The sequence below is a fragment of the Bufo bufo genome, chromosome 2, assembly GCF_905171765.1.
Source record: "Bufo bufo chromosome 2, aBufBuf1.1, whole genome shotgun sequence".
NCBI lineage: Eukaryota > Metazoa > Chordata > Amphibia > Anura > Bufonidae > Bufo > Bufo bufo.
The window spans coordinates 23,019,020-23,046,635 of record NC_053390.1 but is presented as its reverse complement, the minus strand read 5'-3'; the positions used below and the strand labels follow the sequence as shown (position 1 = coordinate 23,046,635).

At 46.3% G+C, this 27,616-nt stretch overlaps 1 protein-coding gene across 1 annotated transcript; it reads right to left on the bottom strand.

Annotated features, from left to right (window-relative positions):
* Positions 1-254: 254 nt before the first annotated feature.
* On the bottom strand, positions 255-2,973 carry LOC120991151 (oocyte zinc finger protein XlCOF6.1-like). The gene is made up of 2 exons (XM_040420061.1): positions 2,921-2,973; positions 255-2,061 (listed from the first exon to the last, which is right to left on the bottom strand). Exon 2 carries the CDS (start codon positions 1,994-1,996, stop codon positions 806-808), a length of 1,191 nt encoding a protein of 396 aa, XP_040275995.1. The 5' UTR covers positions 1,997-2,061; positions 2,921-2,973; the 3' UTR covers positions 255-805.
* Positions 2,974-27,616: the final 24,643 nt, after the last annotated feature.

Here is a 27,616-nt window from a genome sequence, read left to right as displayed (position 1 = left end):
GTTGTATCTGTGCTGTGCCCTTTCCTCAGCACATACCCTGACCCCATGGCCTTCTGAGTAGATATAGTGGACGAGCCGCAGGAATACCGTACTGCTGCAGCTTCTACTGCCACCAACGCCACAACTGCTACACCAACACAACCGCAAATCTCCTGCCTTGTCTGTCAGATTTCATACTGTACTGCTGCACTTACTACTGCCACCATTGCCACTACTGCTACTCCTACATAGCCGCAAATCTCCTGCCTTGTGTGTCATGTTTTATACTGTACATCTGCCACTGAAACTACTACTACACCTGCTGCTATTACTTCTACTCCCTGCACAGCTGCAGATCTCCTACTTTGTCAGGTTAATATTGTACTGCTCCCATTTCTACTACCCCTACACAGATGCACATCTCCTGCCTTCTCCGTCAGGTTCAGTACAATACTGCTGCTGCTCCGCAAAAAGTGAGCATTCTTGAAATTCTTGTTCAGAACAAGCCATTGCTTCTGACACCACCCTGAGTGTAAACACTGCCAGATATACACCCCATTAGAGAGATGTTTTGGATGACTTTTTTTATTTTAAAAAGCATAACAAAGCCAAAAGTGCAATGTGTTGTTAAACAGTTTGCTTATTACCACCGGCCACCATCTGTTTATCCATATCTATATATTTCACTGCCACTTTAAGATTGCCAATGCTGCCTTGACGTTAAAGCCCTACAAGACTTCAGAATGTCATCCACAATTTATTAGGGCAATCTGAGCACTGTCACTTTGGTTTGAATTTATTTGTACCCAAATGGAATCTGCTGATTTTAAAAATTTGCTCCTGCGTGACTTCTCTGATGTGTAACAAGATTTGATTTTTGTGTAAAACATTTCCCACATTCTGAACACAAATACTGCTTCTCTCCTGTGTGACTTCTTTTATGTCTACCAAGACCTGATGTATCTGTAAAACATTTCCCACATTCTGAACATGAATATGGCTTCTCTCCTGTGTGAAATCTCTGATGTGTAACAAGTTCTGATTTCCTTGTAAAACATTTCCCACATTCTGAACACAAATATGGCTTCTCTCCTGTGTGACTTCTCTCATGCTTAACAAGATCTGATTTTTGTGCAAAACATTTCCCACATTCTGAACATAAATAAGGCTTCTTTCCTGTGTGAAATCTCTGATGTGTAACAAGATTATTTTTTTGTGTAAAACATTTCCCACATTTTGAACACATGTATGGCTTCTCTCCTGTGTGACTTCTCTCATGCTTAACAAGATATTGTTTTTGTGTAAAACATTTCACACATTCTGAACATGAATATGGCTTCTTTCCTGTGTGACTTCGCTCATGATTAACAAGATATGTTTTTTGTGTAAAACATTTCCCACATTCTGAACATGAAAACGGCTTATCTCCTGTGTGACTTCTCTCATGCCTAACAAGATCTGATTTTTGTGTAAAACATTTCCCACATTCTGAACATGAATATGGCTTCTCTCCTGTGTGACTTCTCTTATGTCTAACAAGACGTGATTGATCTTTAAAACATTTCCCACATTCTGAACATGAATATGGCTTCTCTCCTGTGTGATTTCTCTCATGTATAACTAGATTAGATTTATTTGTAAAACATTTCCCACATTCTGAACATGAATATGGTTTCTCTCCCGTGTGAATTCTCTCATGTATAACAAGATTTGATTTGATTTTAAAACCTTTCCCACATTCTGAACACTTAAACATCTCTCCTGTGTGGCATTTTTTATGTCTAACAAGATGTGTTTTATCTTTAAAGCACTCCCCACATTCTGAACAGGAGTATGGCTTCTCCCCGGTGGGAATTCTTCTATATGTAGAAAGACTTGATCTTTTTGTGAACTCTTTACCACAGTGAAACATTTCACCCTCTTTCTGGTCAAGAGAAGGTTCCTTATGATTAGGAAGATTATATGTACTGTGAAGTCCTGGATGTACATTAATATTTTCTCCTGAAGAGCGCTGCATATCTTCATCTTCTACTTTATAATTTAGTGACAACAAATTTCCTTCAGAATTTGTACTGGGATTTTCTGCTAAGATAAAAAATTTAATCTGTGGCGTTTTTAATAATCTAGAGTAGACAAATTTATAGATTTCCTATTAGGCTGGAAGTGTATCCAGCAGGAACTAGAGGTATATAGTAAGTCATGTATTTTCAAGACACTTCTGGCTTTGGTTCAAAAAGCAGCACCAAAACTGAATGTGTGATTCCAGCCATTTAAAATTTTCTATAACACAAAGTTCAGGATTCTGGTCTACATCTAATTTTATTACCCAAATCTAGCTAAAAATCCCAGTGAAAAACCCAACAAGCCTGTCTTCTGACAACATATTTGACATTTCTATGCCAAGTGGGCATCACACTAATACAATAAGTTAAGGTAATAGGATCTATCACGACATTCCTCATCACAAACTGCATTCATTATTAAATCAATCTCTTAGACCTGATGGACCTGGTGATTTTACTAGCAAAATCTATACTATAATGCCCACCTATGGATTACCTGACAAGCTCTTTTTAATGTACCTCCTCCTCTGCTGCTATCTCACACTGCAAAACCCTTTTAACCATTATGAAAAAAAAAAAATAATAATAATCCATACATCTTTGCAAAGCCTCAATGCACAATCAGTACATGAAGGTCACTGGCGGCATGTAATTCCTGCACGAGGTACATATAACTCATCATGATATCACAGACACAAAAGCTGTGCCCGCATAATCCCCAGTGATCACTGTCAGCTGGATAAGGGAAACACTACATGATGTGATGGGGACATCTCCAATCAAAGAGCAGCGCAGCAGCCGGTGATCAGATTCTCCTCCTGCCCTGAAGGCACCAAGGACAGAATCTGAAGTCACTTGCTCCATTCATGATTCCATACCTGTGGTGACATCTCCTGGAATGTCCTCCTCCTCCTCACTCTTACACGGGGGATCGCCCATCATCCTTTCTTCTTCATCCTCTACTTTAATATCAGTCAGATCTTCCCCCTGATTTGTCATCTGTAACAATTCAGTACAATACAGCGGACAGGTGGGAAATCTAACAGATCCACATAAGAGACCCTCACAATCTATGACCCCTCTATGACTGCAGGACCCCCCTATATAGATGTGTATAGGGCTTAGCTCCATCTACCTGAGGGTTCTCCGGGACCTTCTCCTCTGGACAGTCCTGGGAATACAGAGGCCGGGGACATCTCTCTGGTGGACTTCTCCTCCTGGATCCATCTGTGGAGACACAAGTACACAGTGACTGAATACATGGCCTCCTGTAGATCTGTCTATAGATCAGACTCTTCTCTCAGCTCCTTCACTTCTAGGTATAGTTATCGGGGGAAATAACAATATTCTGTCTCTCACCACCTATGCCGAGGTCTCAGCACCTAGCAGGCCACAGGCCCAAAGTATACTCTGGTCTATGAGAGCAAATGGCAGGCAGTGGGACGATGGCTCCTTTTCCACAATAGTACATTTTAAGAATGAGCATACAGATATATATGGCTGGGGGGAGTGAATCCTTTTATGAGCCTTCTACAGCACCAGAGGACACCTCTGCTTATGAGGTAAATTTCAAGAGATAGAATCCACATCAAAGTACAAGGCTCACTAATGACTAGTGCGCGGAGGAGAAGACTATCTGGTCTGATCCCACAGAAGAGCTACTGAAGAACAAACTGCTGACAACATTACTGCCGACAATGATGGAAAAGGAGAGACAGACGACAGATCCTCCTATCATCTTCCGTAGGAACTGGGTTAGGCAAGAGATGAAGATCTCAACAATCATCTACTGCATCAAAAAGGGGCATCTGCACCGAGACATCCCCCAACAGCTCCTGGAGAAGAACTACTTTAGCAGGAAGCCACCGGAGATCCTTCAGGTGAATGGAACCCATCAATATGTCTGACTTACAAGGAAAATTCAGGGACTTAACGTCATGTGTAAAGAGTCTAACCTTTGGTGGTCCTCCATTACATGTCACTGCACACACGTGTATACACTGCACATGACGGGTCTTACCTTGTGATATAAGAGGCTGGTGTTCCTCCATTACATGTCACTGCACACACGTGTATACACTGCACATGACGGGTCTTACCTTGTGATATAAGAGACTGGTGCTCCTCCATTACATGTCACTGCACACACGTGTATACACTGCACATGACGGCTCTTACCTTGTGATATAAGAGGCTGGTGCTCCTCCATTACATGTCACTGCACACACGTGTATACACTGCACATGACGGCTCTTACCTTGTGATATAAGAGGCTGGTGCTCCTCCATTACATGTCACTGCACACACGTGTATACACTGCACATGACGGCTCTTACCCTGTGATATAAGAGGCTGGTGCTCCTCCATTACATGTCACTGCACACACGTGTATACACTGCACATGACGGCTCTTACCTTGTGATATAAGAGGCTGGTGCTCCTCCATTACATATCACTGCACACACGTGTATACACTGCACATGACGGGTCTTACCCTGTGATATAAGAGGCTGGTGCTCCTCCATCACATGTCACTGCACACACGTGTATACACTGCACATGACGGCTCTTACCCTGTGATATAAGAGGCTGGTGCTCCTCCATTACATGTCACTGCACACACGTGTATACACTGCACATGACAGGTCTTACCTTGTGATATAAGAGGCTGGTGCTCCTCCATTACATGTCACTGCACACATGTGTATACACTGCACATGACGGGTCTTACCTTGTGATATAAGAGGCTGGTGCTCCTCCATCATATGTCACTGCACACACGTGTATACACTGCACATGACGGCTCTTACCTTGTGATATAAGAGGCTGGTGCTCCTCCATCATGGCCTCCTTGTACAGATTCTTGTGTCCTTCTATATACTCCCACTCCTCCATGGAGAAATAGACAGTGACATCCCGACACCTTATAGGAACCTGACAACACAATGACACCGTCATCACCCAGACCCCTCCAGTGCTGTTACTGGAGAATTTCCCAGCATTCCCAGCAGTGTCACCTCTCTAGTCAGAAGCTCCATCATCTTGTGGGTGAGCTCTAGGATCTTCTGCTCATGTATCAGGGGGTGAGGGGGAGGCTCTGTGATGGGGTGAGGGGTCCTGCTCCACCCTCCTGACTCCTGGAGATGGATGATGGGAGTCACACAGTCCCCCGATGTCTTCTTCACTATTGTGTACTCCTGTGGATGGAGAGAGACACTTAGGGAATAAACCCTTCAGGGGCCATGTGCTCTCCTCCGGCCCTCTCCTCCTGGTACAACGTGCCTACTTACCTTCTCATGGCTCCTACAACATGACTGTTGGTCACTGGTCACATGATACATCACTCACCATATTGGGGGCTGATCTTCAGGTTCTCCGTCACTTGGAAGGTCTGGAGGCCGTTCTCCAGGACCCTGGACTCTTCCTATCACTTCCTATGATGGATTCTCCTTCCCGATGTCTGACTTGTTACAGAATACAATAAAGAGGAGAGAAATCTAGAAAAGTTTACCTCTCCGCTCAGCAGGGAGATGATCTCCAAGGTGAGGTCTAATATTCTTCTGCTGATCTCCTTCCTGTCCATCCTTGGTGGCTCATTCAGGAGAAGAGGAGAGAACTGGAGGAGCTGGAGGCTTCTAGTACTGCAGGCGCCTTTATGAGAAGAGGAGAGGAAATCATCCAGGGGACAAGACCAGATGTCACCTCCAGAACCGCACTTCCTGAGCCTGGAGGGGCCCCGCTTCTCAGAGCCCCCACCACATGGATTCCAGGGGCCCCAACATGGAGATCTCTGGTGGCTCCACAGGAGATAAATGTCTGATAGATGCAGGTCCCACCTCTGGGCTGTGCTCAGCTGTGTCCAGAACTCCTAGAGAAGAGACTGGAGAGAGCTGAGCTCAGGCCGGGCTCCGCTCCATTCATTCTCCTCCTGGAGGCAGGGGCCCCTCACCAGGACAGTCAAGGGCCAGAAAATGAGTTCAACTCCCACTTTCTCCACTACTACTCCCCCATCATACTAAGCTGAGGAGCAGAGAAGGATTCCTTGTGTGTAATGGAGGAGAATCTCCAGAGGTGACATGTCTGAGCTCTCCACCACACTGTCTCCTCACAGCTCATCTTACCTGCAGGCTGGAGGAATGGCTGATACCAGAGAGAACAAGAGCCCTGACTACCGACCAGGACCTGCCCGGTATCTGCTGCACTGCCAGAGCTGAAGGACCTGCCCAGTATCTGCTGCACTGCCAGAGCTGAAGGACCTGCGGTGACGTCACCGTCATGTGATCCGTGCAGGGGGCGGGACTAGGTTGGTGAGTCACTAATCACATGACAGTGACATCATCACAGGTCCTTTAGCTCTCACAGTACATTTTAAATTGAAGGGGCTTTAATTAGAATTTAGCCCCGCCCTCAAATCCTTCTGTGAATTAATGTCTAAACTTGTAGGAAAAGTCCTTCAGCCTCCATATCAGAACATCATCTCATAAAGTGTCCTAGACCTCTCCAGAGCCCATACATTGTAGGCATTACCCAGCAGCAGATACTGGGCAGGTCCTTCAGCTCTGGCAGTGCAGCAGATACTGGGCAGGTCCTGGTCGGTAGTCAGGGCTCTTGTTCTCTCTGGTATCAGCCATTCCTCCAGCCTGCAGGTAAGATGAGCTGTGAGGAGACAGTGTGGTGGAGAGCTCAGACATGTCACCTCTGGAGATTCTCCTCCATTACACACAAGGAATCCTTCTCCGCTCCTCAGCTTAGTATGATGGGGGGAGTAGTAGTGGGGATCACTGGCGTAGCTATAGGGGTCGCACCTAAGTCAGGGGGGCCCCCTCAAGCCAGGAGAGCCACAGTAAAGCCGTACCAGCGGGCGGCGCGGCCCGCAGCCAAGTTGCTAACTGAAATCCCATAGGGGACGGAGCGGAGGCTGAGAGGCGAGCCCTGCGTGCACTGTGAGGAGGGGAGCGGCTTCAGGTCAGGAAGAGCAGTGAGCAGCGGTGTGCTGCTGACCGCCGGGTCTGGTTGCCAGTGAGACTGCACTGACTCTGTTCCAGCAGAACCTCTGCCTCTGAGCAGATGAGGAATGCCGGTAATCACTCACCTCCTCACACCCCTGAAAGGCAGAGTTTATGGCAGACCCTACAGAGCTACAGGACCTGACCGTTTGGTAGTATAAAGGACCTTTGATGATGTCATGATCACGTGTGTAGGAGGAGTCAGCACTGCAATTGGTCAGAAGAACTGTCTGTATAAACTGCTGCAGAGCAGTGTATGTAATGTGTACGGTGGAGCTGTGTGTGCAGCAGAGCTGTATGTGTAATGTGTATAGCAGAGCTGTGTGTGGGTAAGGTCAGTGGCGTAGGGATCACCATAGCAGCCATAGCAATGGCTTTGGGGCCCTACGCCACTGGGGGTGGCCGCCGGGCGCTCCTCCTTCTTGTAACTCATCACAGGTTTGTGCAGCGCATTGCTATAAGCATAAGCAACGCGCCACACAGACCTGTGACGAGTTACAAGAAGAAGCGTCCTGGCTGCCATGGTAACCGATCGGAGCCCCAGGATTACTGCTGGGACTCCTATCGGAACTGCCGCTGCCATCAATGAGGGGGAGGGTGGGTTTTTAATACCGGGGAGGGCGCACTGGGGGCTGATGGAGATGGTACTGGGGGCTGATGGAGAGGCACTGGGGCTGATCGAGAGTCACTGAGGGCTGCTATGAGGCATGGGGCTCTTATCTGAGGTCTGATTGGGGGTCATTCATATTGGGGTCTGAGCTGAGGTCTTATTAACATTGGGGATCTTATTGGGGCTGTTACCTGAGGTCTAATTAACATTGGTGGTCTGACCTGAGGTGTAATGAATTTTTTTTTTCCGGAGCAGCTTGGAGAAAAAAGGCCTCACAGTCTCCCACACCCTTCTGCCCGGCCAAGCCAGCCAGCACCCCTGAGGCCAAGCCTGCCAGCACCCCTGAGGCCAAGCCAGCCAGCACCCCTGAGGCCAAGCCAGCCAGCACCCCTGAGGCCAAGCCTGTCAGCACCCCTGAGGCCAAGCCTGTCAGCACCCCTGAGGCCAAGCCTGCCAGCACCCCTGAGTCTTCAGAACTGTAAGTAAATTATATATAAGGAGAGCTTATAATATGTCAGAGCCGCTCTTCACCTACCCGCGTATCAGCACTAGATATATACCCCTTACTCTCCCTAATACCCAAACTACACAAGATACATATCCCTACCTTCTGTCTAATACACATACACACCCCGCTATATGTTCTTTCACCTTCTTGTGTTACAGACCGCTGTACAATTTAACAATCTTCTTTAATACACAGACATTTAGATTCATACATTTCCTACACTGGCACAAATGCGTTGCCAGTGACCAACTGTCTGTGCTCAGTCCTACGCGTAACCGTCGCAAGTGCGTGAGGAGCTGCGAATGTGGCGGCGAGGTCCGAGAGGTATGTGGGGGTGGGAGTTCCGGGAGGGGGGCCCCATCAATTTTTTTTGCTATAGGGCCAGTCATTTCTAGCTACGTCCCTGTTGGGGATAGTGGGGGTTGTCATCATTCGCTGGCCCCTGACTGTCCTGGTGAGGGGCCCCTGCATCCAGGAGGAGAATAAATGGAGCGGGGCCCGGCCTGAGCTCGGCTCTCTCCAGTCAGTTCTCTAGGGCTGGTTTCACATGGGCGTTGCGGGAAAAGGTGCGGGTGCGTTGTGGGAACACGCGCAATTTTTCTGCGCGAGTGCAAAACATTGTAATGCGTTTTGCACGCGCGTGAGAAAAATTGCCATGTTAGGTGTTGTGTAGATTGTATTATTTTCCCTTATAACATGGTTATGAGGGAAAATAATAACATTCTTAATACAGAATGCATAGTACAATAAGGCTGGAGGGGTTAAAAAAATAATAATAATTTTTTAACTCACCTTAAGCCACTTGTTCGTGCAGCTTCTCTTCTGTCTTCTCCTTTGATCACATGAGCGCAGTGACGTCAGAGCCTTACTGACCAGGTCCAGAACCTGGCGCAGATTGTGCAGGATTTGAGGGAGATATTACAACTCCAAGAATCCGCTCAATCTCTCCCTACTTCTGATCTACCTGTACTGCAGGCAGAACCCCATGTCAAACTGCCTGATAGATTTCTGGGGACCGCAAGTGTTTTTTGACCTTCAAGGAGGGTTGTAAATTATACTTCCTCCTGCGGCCCATATCGTCTGGGTCCGATCAGAAAAGGGTGGGAATTGTTATTTCCCTCTTACAAGGGGACCCTCAAGAGTGGGCGTTTTCTTTGCCTCCTGACTCTCAGTGTCTTAGGTCGGATGATGCATTTTTTTTCAGGCCCTGGGGGTCCTTTATGATGAACCTGACAGAGCTTCCGTAGCTGAGTCCCAGCTTAAGGCCCTAGTCCAGGGTGATCGGCCGGTAGAGGATTACTGCACTCAGTTTGGTAAATGGTGCGTTCCTTCTGGCTGGAATGAACCGGCGCTTAAAAGCCAGTTCAGGTCCGGACTCTCTGAGAAACTTAAGGATATGCTGGTGTGTTATCCCTGTCCCGAGTCCTAAGAGGACACTATGACCCTGGCTATTAGATTAGACAGACGTGTTAGGGAGAGAGAGCGGGAACATTTCTTTCTTTCACAGACTGTCCCTAACCCTGAATCCATTCCAGTGGGACTCAGGGTGGAAGCGCCGACTGAAGAACCTATGGAATTAGGTATGACCAGAAGGGAACAACAGCGATAACAAGGTACCTGTTTCTACTGTGGTGGCACTGATCATTGGGTCCTTCAATGTCCTAAGATCCCTCCCTCTGAAAGCTCATCCATCCCTGAGGTAACCAAAGGCAAGGTACTTCCTGTGGTGGTAAGAAAAAAACAGCTGGTTCCCATTACTGTTGTTTTTGGGCCTAATAAGGGTTCAGGTAATGCTTTTATTGATTCCAGTTCTGCCGCTAGCTTTCTAGATCTAGGGTTCGCCCTACAAGTGGGAATACCGGTGTTAACCTTGTCCACTCCTATAAGTCTTGTAGCCATTGACTCTACTCCTTTTCGGTGGGGGGGGGGGGGTCAAATATTGCACCCAGGGGCGGATTAAGTGCATGATAGGCCCTGGGCTGTCTACCCAATTTGCCCCCCCCCTCCATTTTAGTTTAGTGTTTTTTTTTGTATGAAGAGGCTGCGGTGCTTCATGAGCGCCACAGTCTCTTCTTAGGCCATATGACATCTTCAGACTAAAAAAAAACACCCCAAATTGGGTCCTAAACTGAAAAATTTGGTTGCCAAATTTAAAATACATATAATTGTAATAAAAAAGACATGGAGGAGAATACAGCACCACATACCTCTTACATCCACTGACATCTCCTGTCATGTAGACCTTCTCTTTCCTCTTCTCCTCCATTTGACCCAGACCACCATGACAAATTCTTTCAGCCGCATCTCGTCTCTACAGTTTGTAACACAGACAGGTTAGATTTCTCAATTTTTCCATCAACCTCCTCATCATGGTGTCCCCACAGTGTCATCCTGCTGCCACCCCCAATACTGTGCCGGTTGTGCTCCCCAATGCCCCAGGAACTATACTGCTGAAAAAATAGTGACCCTAATAGACATAATTGGGGTAATTTATTAAACTGGTGTAAAGTAGAACTGGATTTCCAAAAGAGCTGTCAAATATGAAAGGTGGAATCTGATTGGCTGCTATGGGCAACTAAGCCAGTTCTGCTTTACACCAGTTTGATAAATTACCCCAAATGTCCCTATAGTGTCTACAGCAGCTATAATGTCCTCTAGAGTGCCCCAGTAATAATAGCACCCTCTATTGTGCTCCAGACAATAATCCCTGTATAGTGTCCCCAGAAATAATATAATTGCCCCTACAGTGCCTCCCCAATAGCAACACCCCCATATAGTAATTTCCACCACACTGCCCCCACATAGTAATCCCCCCATAGTAATTTGCCCCCACACAGTAATTTCCCCCAAACTGCCCCCTTATAGTAGTTTGCCCCCACATAGTAATTTCCACCACACTGCCCTCACATAGTAATTTCCACCACACTGCCCCCACATAGTAATTTCCACCACACTGCCCCCACATAGTAATTTCCACCACACTGCCCCCACACAGTAATTTCCACCACACTGCCCCCACATAGTAATTTCCACCACACTGCCCCCACATAGTAATTTGCCCCCACATAGCACTTTCCCCACACTGTTCCCACATAGCAATTTCCCCACACAATAGTTTCCCCCACACTGCCCCCACATAGCAATTTGCCCCACATAGTAGTCCCTCTCATAATAATTTGCCCCCACACTGCCCCCACATAGCAATTTGCCCCCACACTGCCCCATCTAGTAATTTATCCCCACATAGTAGTCCCTCTCATAATAATTTGCCCCCACATAGTAATTTGCCCCCACATAGTAGTCCCTCTCATAATAATTTGCCCCCACATAGTAGTCCCTCCCATAATAATTAGCCCCCACACTGCCCCCACATGGCAATTTGCCCCCACATAGCAATTTGCCCCCACACTGCCCCATCTAGTAATTTGCCCCTACATAGTATTCCCTCCCATAATAATTTGGCCTCATACAGCCCCCACATTCCCCCCATGTACTCAATTTATCTTCACTAATATGTCCTCCTGTGTGTGTGTCCCCCCAAAGTAGGCACATGAACAAAAAATGAAAAGATAAATACTCACCTATGTCCAGGGCCAGGCACTTGCTCGCAGAGGAAGGCGGGATGAGTCAGGCGCGTCACAGTGCTGCGTCCCGGCACAGGCGCGCAATGACGTCATCACGCACGCCTGCGCCGGGATTTCACTACCGCATAGGCCTCAGGCCTACAAGGCCTGAAGCCTATGGCGGTGATCGGCGACGGGACAGGGAGCTATGCACTCCCGTGCCCCGCCGCAGTATGTGGGCGTTCGGGTCAGAGTTGGGCCCCCCAGCGGTGCTGGGCCCGGGGCTGCCGACCCGAACGTCCCTATTGTAATCCACCACTGATTGCACCCCAGAGATAACCTTGTCCGTGCAAGTGTGTCATACTGAGAAATGTTCCCTATTCATTCTGGAGAATTTGCCCGTTGAAGTGGTCTTAGGAATGCCATGGCTCCAAGTTCACAACCCAACCATCAACTGGACTATGGGGGAATTAGAAAGGTGGGGTCCTAACTGTTCCTCTTGTGTATCCATAGTGGTAGCGGGGGTTGCTTCTAGCCCTATGGCCATTCCTCCATATATTGAAGACTTCCGCGATCTACCTTCGAGGTCGAGGAACTTCCACCCCATAGGTCTTACGATTGTGCTATTGAGTTGGTGCCGGGATCCAGGTTTCCCAAGGGTCGTATTTTTAACTTGTCTGGGCCGGAACGTGGTGCCATGAAAGATTATATTAAAGAGAGCCTAAGTAAGGGGAATATCAGGCCATCTACTTCTCCTATGGGGGCTGGTTTCTTTTTTGTTAAAGGAGGGAAACAAGTGGAAAACTGCCTTCATTCTCCTGAGGGACATTTTGAGTACCTGGTAATGCCATTCAGACTCAGTAATGCCCCAGCAGTTTTTCAGAATATTATGAATGACATCTTCAGGGAATTTATCGACAGGTTTATGATTATTTATCTGGATGACATCCTTTTTTTCTCTGCGGATTGGGATTCCCATATGTCCCATCTTAAACTTGTGCTCGAAGTTCTCAGAGAAAATGAGCTATCCGCCAAGTTAGAAAAATGTGTGTTTGGGGTACAAGAGATATTGTATCTGGGTTATGTTCTTACCCCTCACTCATTTAAGATAGATCCGGGGAAGGTGCGGGCTATTCTGGAGTGGGTGAGACCATCTTCCCTACAGGCATTACAGCGTTTTTTGGGGTTCTCTAACTATTATAGAAAATATAGCAATTTTTTTTTATTAATCTCTGATAACCAGCGTCTGTGGGTGAATTACCTTCCATTGGTGGAGTTTGCCATTACAACCGGGTGAACTCATCCACTGGGGTATCTCTGTTTTACTGCAATTTAGGGTTTCATCCTCGTTTTGGTTCTTGTTCTTCCGTGGCTTCGCCTAACCCTGAGGTGGATCTGGTTACTTCAGAACTGTGCACAGTCTGGGCCCAGGTTCAGTTGAACCTGGAGAAAGCCCAGGAGGTTCAGAAAAAACAAGCTTACAGGAAACGCACTAAGGGAGCTAATTTTGAAGTTGGTGAGAAGGTGTGGCTATCCACCAAAAATCTGTCCCTAAAAGGGGTGTCTAGGAAATTTGCTCCACGCTTTATAGGACCATATGAAATACTTGAAATTGTTAACCCGGTATCTTTTAAGCTGAAACTACCAGACACGTTTCGAATTCATGATGCATCCTCCGTTCCCCTGGCAACAGTATCAGGCTGAGCACCAAGCTGGCCACTCGGTGCTCGGCTTCTGTGTCTGAGCGGGTCATGTGACGCTGGCCACATCACATGACCTTAGTCTTTCACTATTTATACAGGCATCCTGCTGGCCACAGGTTGCCTGCGATTTTGGTCCTGTGCCTATTGCTACTACTCAGTGCTTCTGCTACTCTGGATTTTGACTCTTGGCTTTTGTTCCTGACCCAACCTCGCCTGCCCTTGTGTACTGACATGACCTCCAGGTTTGACCCTTGGCTTATACTCTGACCCGTCCTTGCTATTCCTTGTGTACTGACATGACCTCCAGGTTTGACCCTTGGGTTGTACTCTGACCTGTCCTTGCTATTCCTTGTTTACTGACGTGACATCCTGGTTTGACCCTAGGCGTGTTTGTTTACCGTCATTGTTACCCCTGTTCGCCTACGGTAGTGTTGATCTCTGGCATTTCAGTATTGCTTCTGACACTTTACGTGACTTCGGTTTCATCTGCGGGGTTCCCTCCTATTGCCTCTGCCTGGCTATATTCTGTCTCTGTCCGCTCTGCCTCTCTGCACTTATAGAAGTTAGGGACCGTTGCCCAGTTACGCCTCGTCGCCTAGGACGGATAGTTTAAGTAGGCAGGGACAGAGGTGTGGAAGGCAGCTAGTTGGTGCACTACTCTTCCCCTCTCCCTAGTGCATGACAGTTTATTGCAATACTACCAAACACCCCGAGATTTGTTCATAGTTTGGCAGAGCAAGGGTTCGTATCCGTCATTTTATTTATTGAATTTCTGCATATAATCAGTTGATATATAGCTTTCATATTTAAGCAGCGTTGGTAAATTTGTGATGTGTCAGCATTTTGGGTACTACATTTCATTGTATTGTCTTTGCATTATTATTGGTCATATATTCATTGTATATAAATTACTGTATAATAAGTCATTTATATTTTTTTCATAGACCCTGGTACCATATTTTTACTAATTGCACAAAATAATTAGGTTCTCAATGAATTTTTTTTTTTAAAGGGGTTTATATGTCTTCCTTGGATCAAAAGTCTCAAGGATAATTTTTTTTCCTTTGATCCTTTCTTTGATATAAGGCACTTGCATTTTTTTCCCTTTCAGATATCAAAAGAAAAGACCGGCACTTCACTCCTTGTTCAGAATGATGTTGCTTTATTCAAGCATGGAGGAGACACAGCGCAGAAGCGACACGTGTTTCGGCTCGAATGCGAGCCTTTTTCAAGCATAGTGTGCATCGACAAAAAACACATTAAATAGTGCGCCATCACCGGCGTCAAGCGTGCTGACGTCACATCACCATGGAAACATGTATACACAAAACATCAAACGCAACAATTACAAACATTGTAGCAACATAATCATAATGCTGATAGACATCTAAATTGATCTTGTGGCTTTATATTGAATGAATGGGCTGTGGGAAGGAAAAATAAAAGAGGTAAGCCAGCAACATGAGATGCAAAAAAGCAAAAAACCACTAGTATCAAAAAATAATTACCCTGAGATAAAAATCTCATACAGGTTACACATGGGTTAAGGATTTCCAATCTTGTCATTTTTTCTTTGACTAGATGAATACAAAAGTATATATTAGAATATAATGACATATATTGTCAATTGGGGGGGGGGGGGGGGGGGGGGAGGACATCCACCATTTATAACTTACAAAAATGCACTCAATTCATACTCCCGATTGAGACCTCTCGGTTCAAGGGTTTGCAAAGTGTGAATTCAAAAACGTTCCCGTTTTTTAAGTAACAACCTGTTGCCACCTCTACGGGGTGGCAGCACCTGCTCAATGATCTGAAATCTTAATTGTGAAACATTGTGAGAACATCTATCGAAATGAAAAGGAATCGGTAACAGAAGGTTTTTCCTCCGTATGGTGGACTTATGGTTACTGAACCTATCCTTCATTCTGGTAGATGTCTCACCAATGTATAAAAGGCCACAAGGGCACTTTAACAGGTATACTACATAATTACTATCACAGGTAAAAAATCCCTTAACAGGGAATTTTCTACCTGTGTGTGGATGGGAAAAGTATTCACCTTTAATCACCGCCGAACAATGAACACACTGCAAACAGGGAAAGGTGCCCTTTTTAGGTGTAGAGAGAAAAAGTTGACGTGGCATGTTCGTGGCACCACCTATGTTTGCTTTAACAATTGTATCCCTAATGTTTTTTGTTCTTTTGTAACAGATCATAGGTATATCCCGGAATTCAACAACATCTGGGTAAGCTGCACGCATAATCCCCCAGTGTTTATTTACAATATGGCGGAACTTATTCATCAATGGGTGGCATTTGACAATAAACGGTAACCGTGTATTGTCACTACGGGGTTTTGTTGGCTCAACTTTGCTACTACATTTCTTTATTTCAGAATCCAACAAGGATCTGGGATAACCTCTAGAAGAAAATGTATCCGCCATTTCTTTTAGTCTGACTTCCCCCACTGATTCGTCGGACACAATTCTTTCAACTTGTCTGAATTGCGAGAAAGGCAAGGACTTCTTAACAGATGGTGGGTGATGTCGTCTATAAAGCGACGCCAAAAAATACAGGATTGTATGTATAATGGATTTTTGTATATGAAGTTTTCTTCGAACCAGGCCATATAACTATTTGCGTATGGCGGTGCGGCGTTCGAGCCCATCACGGTCCCCCGTTTCTGCTGGAAGAAGGTAGCCTGGAATAAAAAATAATTTTCTTGCAAGACTAATTCAAGTAATTGTATAAAAAAAAAAATTCTTGTGAGGTATAATTAGATGATTCCAGGATCCATTCAACAGCAGTAAGACCTTTCGCATGCTCAATCGATGTATACAGGCTGCATACATCATACGTCACAAGAAAATCTCCTGTCTCAAGATGTAAGTCTTTAATATCAGACAAAAAATGATTAGTGTCTAATAAAAAAGAAGGGGTGTTTTTTTTGTCAACGGAGTTAATACCTTCTCGATTAACATAGCAGGTGCAGACAAATTGGAGTCATTGGAGGCCACGATGGGCCGACCAGGCGGGGCTGTCATACATTTGTGAATTTTTGGCAATGTATATAGGACAGGAGTGACAGGATGCTGATTGATCAGAAATTGGCACAACTTTTCGTCAAGTAAACCTGCCTCTTTATGTGTATAGACAATTTCTGTCAATTTGCGTTTGATATCAAAGACCGGGTCCCTATTTAAAGGGTAATATGTATCACGATCGGAAAGCTGTGTCAAAATTTCTGAGACATAATATTCTCTGTCTAACATGACCAATGAACCCCCTTTATCTGCTGGCTTGAAAATAACAGATTTGTCATCTAGTATGGTACATAGTGCTTGTCTTTCCTCCTTGGATAAATTGTGCGCAAAAGCTAGACCCTCATGTTGCATATCTGACAGGATAACATTAAAATCTCTCTGTACCAGGGATATGTAAGTCTCTGCGGGGTGAAGTATTTTTGGAGGCTGGAAATTGCTTTTCAGCCTCAAACCAAATTGGTTTAATGTCAGACCATTGTACACTGGTAAATTGGATGCAGAGGCCGACATATCCTTAGTTGCAAAATGAGCCTTCAAACGTACACTCCTGAAAAATCGTCGACAATCCTTATCAAACTGAAAGCTATCAAAGGATTCAGTTGGACTAAAGGATAAACCTTTCTGCAACAATTGTATCTGGATCGGGGTTACATTTTTAGATGATACATTATATAGCAAAGTCTCATTTATACCGGAGACCTTGTTGCCATTGGTACTTGTAGCTCCCCTGTAGTGACGTCCTGCTCTCCTTGTGTTTTTGCTTTTCGGCGTCTTTGTCCTAAAAAAGGCGCCGGAGGACGTGTGCTGGTAACATAATCGCTCCTGGATCCTGACGACTGGGAACCTGTTCGGCGTGTAAAGCGTCTTGTAAAGGCAATAGCTGTGCCCAATGAATCTTGCCATTTATATATCTTATTATTTTGGTAGTCCTCCAAATCCCTTGTATATTTCTTTCGTTTGGTGACTTCAATGTCCTTTTTCAGATCACTGCAATTTTTTTCAATTTTATGTTTCAGAGACACAAGATCTTCAGATGTCAAAAAGTCATTTAATTGTTGCTCAATTGATACAATCTGAGCCTTGGTGTCAGCGATCGATGTGTTCAAATGTTTAATGGTGAGTATCATCAAATCATAAGAACATTTGTTCAATATGTTTGCAAACTGAGTGCAATACTGTAAATCATCACAAAAAAAAGTAGGTCTCAGATTTACCCTTAAACCAGGCGGAATTCTGTGATATTCCGCTAGCGTGGCTGCATGTAGCTCCCACGCTACCAGCTTCCTCGATTCCCTCTCCAAGTCCTTGCTGCGTGATTCAGCAGGCGGCGTCTTCAGGAACTCTGTGCTGGTGGTGACTTCAGACACGCTCTCTCCTCGCTGTATGCAAATGACAAGGTATGCGAAGATCTTCATATGAGGGTGCTCGCACCGTAAATCAACTGAATATGATGAAAATGCAAACAGTCGGCACTCCTCTTCAGGAATCGTGGTGCTCGCGTCCAGGGTAAGAAAAACCTGCTTCAAATATCAAAATAAAAGACCGGCACTTCACTCCTTGTTCAGAATGATGTTGCTTTATTCAAGCATGGAGGAGACACAGGAGGAAATCCTTAACCCATGTGTAACCTGTATGAGATTTTTATCTCAGGGTAATTATTTTTTGATACTAGTGGTTTTTTGCTTTTTTGCATCTCATGTTGCTGGCTTACCTCTTTTATTTTTCCTTCCCACAGCCCATTCATTCAATATAAAGCCACAAGATCAATTTAGATGTCTATCAGCATTATGATTATGTTGCTACAATGTTTGTAATTGTTGCGTTTGATGTTTTGTGTCAACATGTTTCCATGGTGATGTGACGTCAGCACGCTTGACGCCGGTGATGGCGCACTATTTAAATGTGTTTTTTGTTGATGCACACTATGCTTGAAAAAGGCTCGCATTCGAGCCGAAACACGTGTCGCTTCTGCGCTGTGTCTCCTCCATGCTTGAATAAAGCAACATCATTCTGAACAAGGAGTGAAGTGCCGGTCTTTTATTTTGATATTTGAAGCAGGTTTTTCTTACCCTGGACGCGAGCACCACGATTCCTGAAGAGGAGTGCCGACTGTTTGCATTTTCATCATATGCTTTATATCCCCAACATAACTGGAGGCACTGCTGAGATCGAGTTAATTCTTTAATTATTTGTGCAAATAGTAACACGCCTCAGATTCTCTACTGTCTGAGCCATCCAGGCTTGTTCAGAGTAAAAGCAGTTTTGAAGAGTAGACTAACCTGGCGTCTGGGTGCTCAGACCTTTCCCCCTGCCTGGGGATTGAGGAACCACGGGCAGGTTGGGGGACCGTGAGGCTTCCAAACCTAGCGCTTTGACAACAAGTAGTATCTGGATCGGCTGAAGCAAGAGGTTTTGGGTCACCGCATCTCCTTGAGGTTTCCACATCAGGGGAAGTCTGGCCAGAGGCTATTTGCTGGGTGAAATACATCAGAACAGCGAAATGGAAGTGAAATTACCGTCACAAACACCAGCAGAATATTGATAAATGCACTGAGATCATCTGCCTTACCTCAATAAGTAAAGGACACTCCAGTAGAGATGATCTTGCAAATCGCCCGGCAGTCGTTTCACGGCGAACTTTGCTCGTTCGCTGTTCGCCGAACAGGCGAACATATGGCGATGTCCGCCGGCGCCATATTCTTTGCATTGTGCAGAACTTTGACCCATGACACATCCATCAGGTGGGACAGGACAGCCAATTGAGACATTTCAGCACATGGACATACCACCTACCATATAAATAATCCCGATCTGGCCGCCATTTTACATTCAGTTTTTTGCCAGTGTAGAGAGCTTGTGTGGAGCAGGGATAGTATAGAGACACCAAACGCTAGCTAATAGGGCCAAAAAAGTCCTTTTAACCACTTAAGGACCACAGGTTTATACCCCCCTAGTGACCAGGCCCTTTTTTACAAATCGGCACTCCACAACTTTAGCGGTTTATTGCTCGGTCATGCAACTTACCACCCAAATGAATTTTACCTCCTTTTCTTCTCACTAATAGAGCTTTCATTTAGTGGTATTTCATTGCTGCTGACATTTTTACTTTTTTTGTTATTAATTGAAATTTAACGATTTTTTTTGCAAAAAAATGACATTTTTCACTTTCAGTTGTAAAATTTTGCAAAAAAAACGACATCCATATATAAATTTTGCTCTAAATTTATTGTTCTACATGTCTTTGATAAAAAAAAAATGTTTGGGTAAAAAAAAAATGGTTTGGGTAAAAGTTATAGCGTTTACAAACTATGGTACAAAAATGTGAATTTCCGCATTTTGAAGGAGCTCTGACTTTCTGAGCACCTGTCATGTTTCCTGAGGTTCTACAATGGCCAGACAGTACAAACACCCCACAAATGACCCCATTTCGGAAAGTAGACACCCTAAGGTATTCGCTGATGGGCATAGTGAGTTCATAGAACTTTTTATTTTTTGTCACAAGTTAGCGGAAAATGATGATTTTTTTTTTTTTCTTACAAAGTCTCATATTCCACTAACTTATGACAAAAAATAAAAACTTCCATGAACTCACTATGCCCATCACGAAATACCTTGGGGTGTCTTCTTTCCAAAATGGGGTCACTTGTGGGGTAGTTATACTGCCCTGGCATTCTAGGGGCCCAAATGTGTGGTAAGGAGTTTGAAATCAAATTCTGTAAAAAATGACCAGTGAAATCCGAAAGGTGCTCTTTGGAATGTGGGCCCCTTTGCCCACCTAGGCTGCAAAAAAGTGTCACACATCTGGTATCTCCGTACTCAGGAGAAGTTGGGGAATGTGTTTTGGGGTGTCATTTTACATATACCCATGCTGTGTGAGAGAAATATCTTGGCAAAAGACAACTTTTCCCATTTTTTTTATACAAAGTTGGCATTTGACCAAGATATTTATCTCACCCAGCATGGGTATATGTAAAATGACACCCCAAAACACATTCCTCAACTTCTCCTGAATACAGAGATACCAGATGTGTGACACTTTTTTGCAGCCTAGATGCGCAAAGGGGCCCACATTCCTTTTAGGAGGGCATTTTTAGACATTTGGATCCCAGACTTCTTCTCACGCTTTACGGCCCCTAAAATGCCAGGGCAGTATAAATACCCCACATGTGACCCCATTTTGGAAAGAAGACACCCCAAGGTATTCAATGAGGGGCATGGCGAGTTCAAAGAAATTTTTTTTTTTTTGGCACAAGTTAGCAGAAATTGATTTTTTTCGTTTTTTCTCACAAAGTCTCCCTTTCCGCTAACTTGGGACAAAAATTTCAATCTTTCCTGGACTCAATATGCCCCTCAGCGAATACCTTGGGGTGTCTTCTTTCCAAAATTGTGTTATTTGTGGGGTGTTTGTACTGCCCTGGCATTTGAGGGTCTCCGCAATCATTACATGTATGCCCAGCATTAGGAGTTTCTGCTATTCTCCTTAAATTGAGCATACGGGTAATGAGATTTTTTTTTTCCGTTCAGCCTCTGGGCTGAAAGAAAAAATGAACGGCACAGATTTCTTCATTCGCATCAATCAATGTGGATGAAAAAATCTCTGCCAAAAAAAGAAAAAGGAGGGGAAAGGCGTCTGCCAGGACATAGGAGCTCCGCCCAACATCCATACCCACTTAGCTCGTATGCCCTGGCAAACCCGATTTCTCCATTCACATCAATCGATGTGGATGAATAAATCTTTGCCGGGATTTTTTTTTTTTTATATATATGCAAAGTGTTTGCCAAAGCATATGAACACCGCCACCTCCTCAGCTCATATGCCTCGGCAAACGTATCTTTTACTGCAGAGGAGAAATCTCGTCTTGCAGCGCCGCATACACCGACTTGTGTGTAATCTGACAGCAGCGCAATGCTTCTGTCTGAATGCACATCAGTGCTGCAGCTAGTCGATCGGTTGGTCCACCTGGAAGGTCAAAAAAAAAAAAAAAACAGGCCGCAACGCAATAAATTTATTAACATTAACTTTAGAGAACATTAACTTTTATAAACTTTTGAAACAGAACAATAACTTTTTTGCTTACCGGTGATTTTTTTTTTTTTTTTTTTTTTTTCTTTATAGGACAAACCTCTCCTTCCCCATGGGACAATGTGCAAAGCGCAAATCGCCCAGAGATGTGGCGAAGTACATTATGCACTTTGTCCCAGGTGAAAGGAGAGGTTTGTAGCAGCTGTGAGTGTAAGGGCCCTAATAGCCCTGTGTGCCTGTCCTGTGTCACGCGATCCCTACACTAATAGTGTACCTGTGTGTGGTACTTGCGGAAACACTCCCCTATGCATAGGGCAGGCTGGTCAGGACAGTCAGGACAAAAAACGGTGGTGTCACGCCTTATTCCAGCCCTGCTGCAGACACGACATCTTTTTCTTGGGGAACGTTGAGTTGGGGTACCAGGATAGACAGACGGGAAGTGTCTGCCATGTAGCCGGCTCACTACATCAGGGACTTGGGGCACGGACCCTCCTGGATACAGGAGTTCCGAAATGATCTCTTCCTGGAATTTTAGGAAGGATCCTGTTCTCCCAGCCTTACTGTAGAGAACAAAACTATTATATACAGCCAATTGAATTAAATATACAGACACCTTTTTATACCAGCGTCTGGTGCGTCGGGAAACTAAATAGGGAGCCAACATCTGGTCATTGAAGTCCACCCCTCCCATGTGAAGGTTATAGTCATGGACAGAGAGGGGTTTCACAATGACTCCAGTTGCCCGTTCAATTTGGACAGTCGTGTCTGCGTGAATGGTGGACAGAAGGTAAACGTCCCTCTTGTCCCTCCACTTCACCGCGAGCAAGGGTGACACCAAGTCCCAAACAATCTTGCCACTGCTCCCCAGGTAGTCAGGACATCCGACCGGCTCCAGTTTTGAGTCTTTTCCCTCATAGACCCTAAAACGATATGTATAGCCTGTGGCCCTTTCACAGAGCTTATACAGTTTGACCCCATAACGGGCGCGCTTGCTGGGGATGTACTGTTTTATGCCAAGGCGCCCGGTAAAATGTACTAGGGACTTGTCTATGCAGATGTTTTGATTAGGGGTATACACATCTGCAAACCTGGATGACAAACGATCTACGAGGGGCCGAATTTTGTGGAGCCGGTCATAAGCAGGGTGGCCTCTTGGATGACAGGTGCTATTGTCCGTAAAATGCATAAAGCACATGATGACCTCAAAACGTGCCCTGGACATTGCAGCAGAGAACATGGGCATGTAATGTATTGGGTCTTTAGACCAATATGACCGCAATACATTTTTTTTAGTTAGACCCATGCTGAGGATAAGGCCCAAAAAAAATTTAAACTCTGAAACTGTGACTGGTTTCCACCGGTAAGGCTGGGCATAGAAGCTTTCCGGATTGGCTGTTATATACTGTCTGGCGTAGCGGTTGGTTTCTGCCACAACTAGGTCATAGAGATCCGCGGTGAAGAACAGCTCAAAAAACTGAAGGGCCGATCCTAAATGAGCCGTCTCCACGCGAACTCCAGACTGGGCGGTGAAAGGGGGCAATACGGGTGCGGTGGAAGCAGGGGAGTGCCAATTGGGATTTGCCAGCACCTCTGGGAGACTAGGGGTTCTACAGGCCTGTGAACGCGGTGGCTGCGACAGGGGAGTTACTGCACGTGCCACCGTACCAGCTGGAACTGCCCTTCTGGTGCTCGCCACTTCACCAGGGAATACGGCAGTGCTGGTAGAAGGTCCAGGGTGTGCTGCGCTGCTGGTGTATGCCGCACTATGAAAAAGATCAGCGCTAGCACCACTCTGCTGCAAATGAGGGTCATCATGCAGGGTAGGCAGAACCCTGACATGGGATCGGGTACGTCTGGCCGTAGCAGGGACCTCTACCTCGTCATCCTCACTAGCGGTTAGAGTGCCACTGCTGTCTACAGGTTCATATTCTGAACCACTGGATTCAGCGGGTGAGTCGTCCACATCGCTTTCATCCATCACGGCCAGAATCCTGTAGGCCTCTTCAGCGGAATACCCCTTGTTTGACATTTTGGGTTCACTAAATTTAGGGGGTATTCCTCTGAGACTACCCAGGAAAAATTCTGTCACTGCGGTGGAGCGGACTGAACGCAAGTGTGCGCAAAAGATCAGGCCTGATCGGGCGAACACTGCGATTTGTAGAGCCTAAGGTGACCCTAATGTACTTATATAGATCTGATTGCGATCAGTATTGATCACTTACAGATACTATATAGTACTAGTGCTGATTAGCGACAGCGATGACGCTAATCAGCGACTAATCAGTGACTGCGGTGCGCTGGGCGCTAAACTACCTAGCAAGTAGCTAACTAACTGGCGGTGATAAGGGACCCTTACAGGGGGGGTGATCAGTGACAGGGGGTGGACAAGGGGGTGATCAGGGAGTCTAATATGGGCGATCAGGTGCTAAATAACGGGTTAATAAATGACAGGGTAATGTGTAAATGTGTAGTGTGGTGTTTGGTGCTACTTACTGAGCTGTCTGTGTCCTCTGGTGGTCGATCCAAGCGAAAGGGACCACCAGAGGAGCAGGCAGCAGTTATATCAGACGCTATTTTGAAAATAGCGTCTGACATAACCTTTTCATTCGGCGATTCAAAAATCTACAGCCTGCCAGCCAATGATCGCGGCCGGCAGGCTGTAGAAGAACTTGTGCACTATGCGTTCCTGTAAACGCGCGCGCCTGTGTGCGCGCGTTCACAGGAAATCTCGGCTCGCGCGAGATGACGCCGATCGGCGTTAGTGTGACCTGGGAGCGCCGCAGAGATGACGCCTTTCGGCGTTAGTGTGACGGTAAGTGGTTAAGGACTGATACAGGTGTGCTATCGATAGGTGTGACATACTGAGGGGTGTGATATACTTATAATATACTTTCTAACATAGAAAGTATATTATAGTGCATTTGTATTGTGCAGCAGTTGTGTGCGGTTCTGCTGCGATACTGCAGCTATACAGAGGGGCAAATGCTATTGGAACAACTTGCAACTGGTGTGATATACCAGTTGCCAACCCAAAAAACTGATTAAGGGGTTCTATATACCTGCTTCCACAAATACTGCTCTTCTATAGGGACTTTGTCACAGGGTCGGGCAGGTGCACCAGGCCGGAGCCTAAGTGGGAAGTTGGAGAAGGTGCGTGCGATTACGTCAATGGATGCACCAGAGTTGGTTGAGTGGCTCACTCAGATCTTCCATTTATGCACCCTCCTCATCCTCTGTATCTGCACCCTACTCACTCTCTGCTGTGTTCACCCCCAAAGACACCACCACCATAGCCCCTCCACTCGAGTCAGAGGAATTATTTTCCCATCATTTCCCAGACCTTACCGATGCGCAGCCATTCTTGGCATCGGATGAGGAAGGGGAGGTAGCCAGCGGCCGCCATCCAGCGGTCTGACGACAGTACCCAGATCGGCCCAAGGAAAGTGGTCCCAACTCTTGCTACCTACTTCGAGATCTTCAATGTCAGTGTTGGTGAAGGTGACGATGATGACGTGTCGATGGACGTCACGCGGGTCCCCACAAGAGAGGAAGAGGAGGAAAGTTCAGAGGGAGAGACAGAGCTGCAGATTGTGAGGAGAAGCAGGCAGAACTCGCAGTGCACAGGAGGCAAAAAGCAGACTGCAAATGTATCTGGAGCAAGCCATCCACCATGCACGATCACATCTTGCGCTCCCAGGATGCCGGCACATGGCTCAGCAGTGTGGGCTTTTTTTAACGTGTCAGTTGCTGATAATAGTGTTGTCATCTGCAGCCTGTGCTTTAAACGCATAAGTCGCGATAAGCCCAACACTCACCTAGGGACGACAGCCTTAAGAAGGCACCTGGCCTCCCATCATTGAGCCCAGTGGGAGCAACGCCATCAGAATCCACAAAGCCACACTCCTGGTGCTCCACATCCTGTCTCTCCTCTTTCCTCACATTTCTCCTCCACCTTCCACTGTGCTGTCCTCGCGTTCATCTGGCACAAGGCAGGCTTCCATGGCCCAAATGTTCGAGTGTAAAAAAATGACGACGCTGGATAATCCTCTTGCCCAACGGCTGACCACTGGCTTTTCGGAACTGCTAGCCCGCCAATTGCTGCCATATAAATTGGTGGACTCCGAGGCCTTTAGAAAATTTGTGGCCATTGGCACACCGCAATGGAAGGTCCCCGGAAGGAAATATTTCTCCCAGAAGGGCATTCCTGAACTATATGGCCATGTTCAGCGGCAAGTTAATATATCTCTGGCACACTGTGTCGGTGCTTACACACATCTGACCACAGACACGTGGTCTAGCATACACGGGCAGGGAAGGTACATAACTTTTACTGCCCACTGGGAGAAGCTTCTGACTGCCGTCAAGCATGTAACCCGTGGCACCCATGTGGATTTGGTGTTACCGCCACGGATTGCATGCAGGCCTGCCTCTTCTTCTCCTACTCCATCCTCTGTCTCCCCCTCGTCTGACTCCTCCTTTTCCACTGCTACCGTCTCTTCTGCTGCGCCCCCCAAAAACCTATTCGACGTGCTAGGTGAGGCGTTGCCATGTTGTGCTGTGGCTGTTGTGCCTGGAAGCCAAGAGCCACACCGGTCCTGCCGTTTCAGCTCTGCAGTCACAGGCCGATCAGTGGCTAACCCCGCTCAATTTGACAGTTGGTAAAGTGGTGTGCGTCCACGGTGCCAATCTGCTGAGCGTGCTGAAACAGGGCAAAATGACACATGTGTATGGCACATATCCTGAACTTAGTCGTGCAGCGATTCGTTGCCAAATACCCCGGGGTCCAGGACGTCTTGCGGCAGGCCAGGAAATCTCTGGCCATTTTAGAAGATCTTACATGGCCATGGCTCGTCTAGCTGATGTTCAGCAGCGACACCACTCTCCCGTCAGTCTAATTTGTGACTGCCCGACGCGCTGGAACTCCACCTTGTATATGCATGCTAGGCTGCTTCAGCAGAAACATACCGTTAACAACTACCTGTACGAACTCTGCGGCAGGACAGGTTTTGGGAAGCTTTTTTTTTGGAGATCACCAAACTGGTCAGTCGCAGCCAGGGCGCTATCAGTGACATCGTACCTTACGCCTTCTTTCTGGAGCATGCATTACGTCGTGTCATTGATCAAGGAGCAGGAAGATGAGGGAGTCGCAATGCTGAATGAATTCCCAGGGGGTCTACTCCATCTGAGACAAGTCAGCAGGAGTCTAAAGAGGATTCAGAGGAGGATGGTGCCTGGGGGGAGGAGGAGGAACAAGAAGAGCATGCTTTAAACTTTTCTGGGATCCATGGTGTTGTTCGTGAATGGGGAGAGGAGACCGAGGGCGACATTCTCCTGGGCGATGAGCAGGAGCCAGGCCGCTCCACAGCTTCCAATTTAGTGCAAATGGGGGCCTTCATGCTCCAGTGTTTGAAGAGGGACCCCCGTATAAAAAGCTTAAAGGGAAAGGACCAGTACTTAGTGGCAACGTACTTAGACCCCCGGTACAAACACAAAATGGCGGACATGTTACCAGCATCACAGAGGGCTGTTAGAATGCAGCATTTTCAGGCCTTGCTGCGAGAGATACTGCATTCTGCTGTTATGGGGCTGGCAGAAGAGTTTCCACCCACAGAGAAACAGTTGCGAGTACCAATCCTACAGCACCTGCAAATAGAGGGCGGTTTGAAGATGTGTTGGTCACTTCTGATATGAGATCATTCTTTCAGCCGACCCATCGACAGATGTCCTCCGGATCCAGCCTCAGGGAATGCCTAGACCGACAGGTGTCCGACTACATCGGGTTAATGGCCGATGTGGACGCTCTGAGAAGCGTGGAACCCCTTGACTACTGGGTGTGCAGGCTTGACCTGTGGCCAGAGCTGGCACAATTTGCCATGGAACTCTTGGCTTGCCCCTCGTCCAGTGTCCTGTCCGAAAAGACGTTCAGCACAGCAGGGGGGATTGTGACTGATAAGCGCACTCGCCTAGCTTACAACAGTGTGGACTACCTCACATTTCTAAAAATGAATGATGCATGGATCTCGGAGGAATTCAACACCTGTAATGTCCATGTGTAATTGAATTTCCTTATGACAGCCCACAAATATCCGCTACCACCCACAACAAATAATGGTCC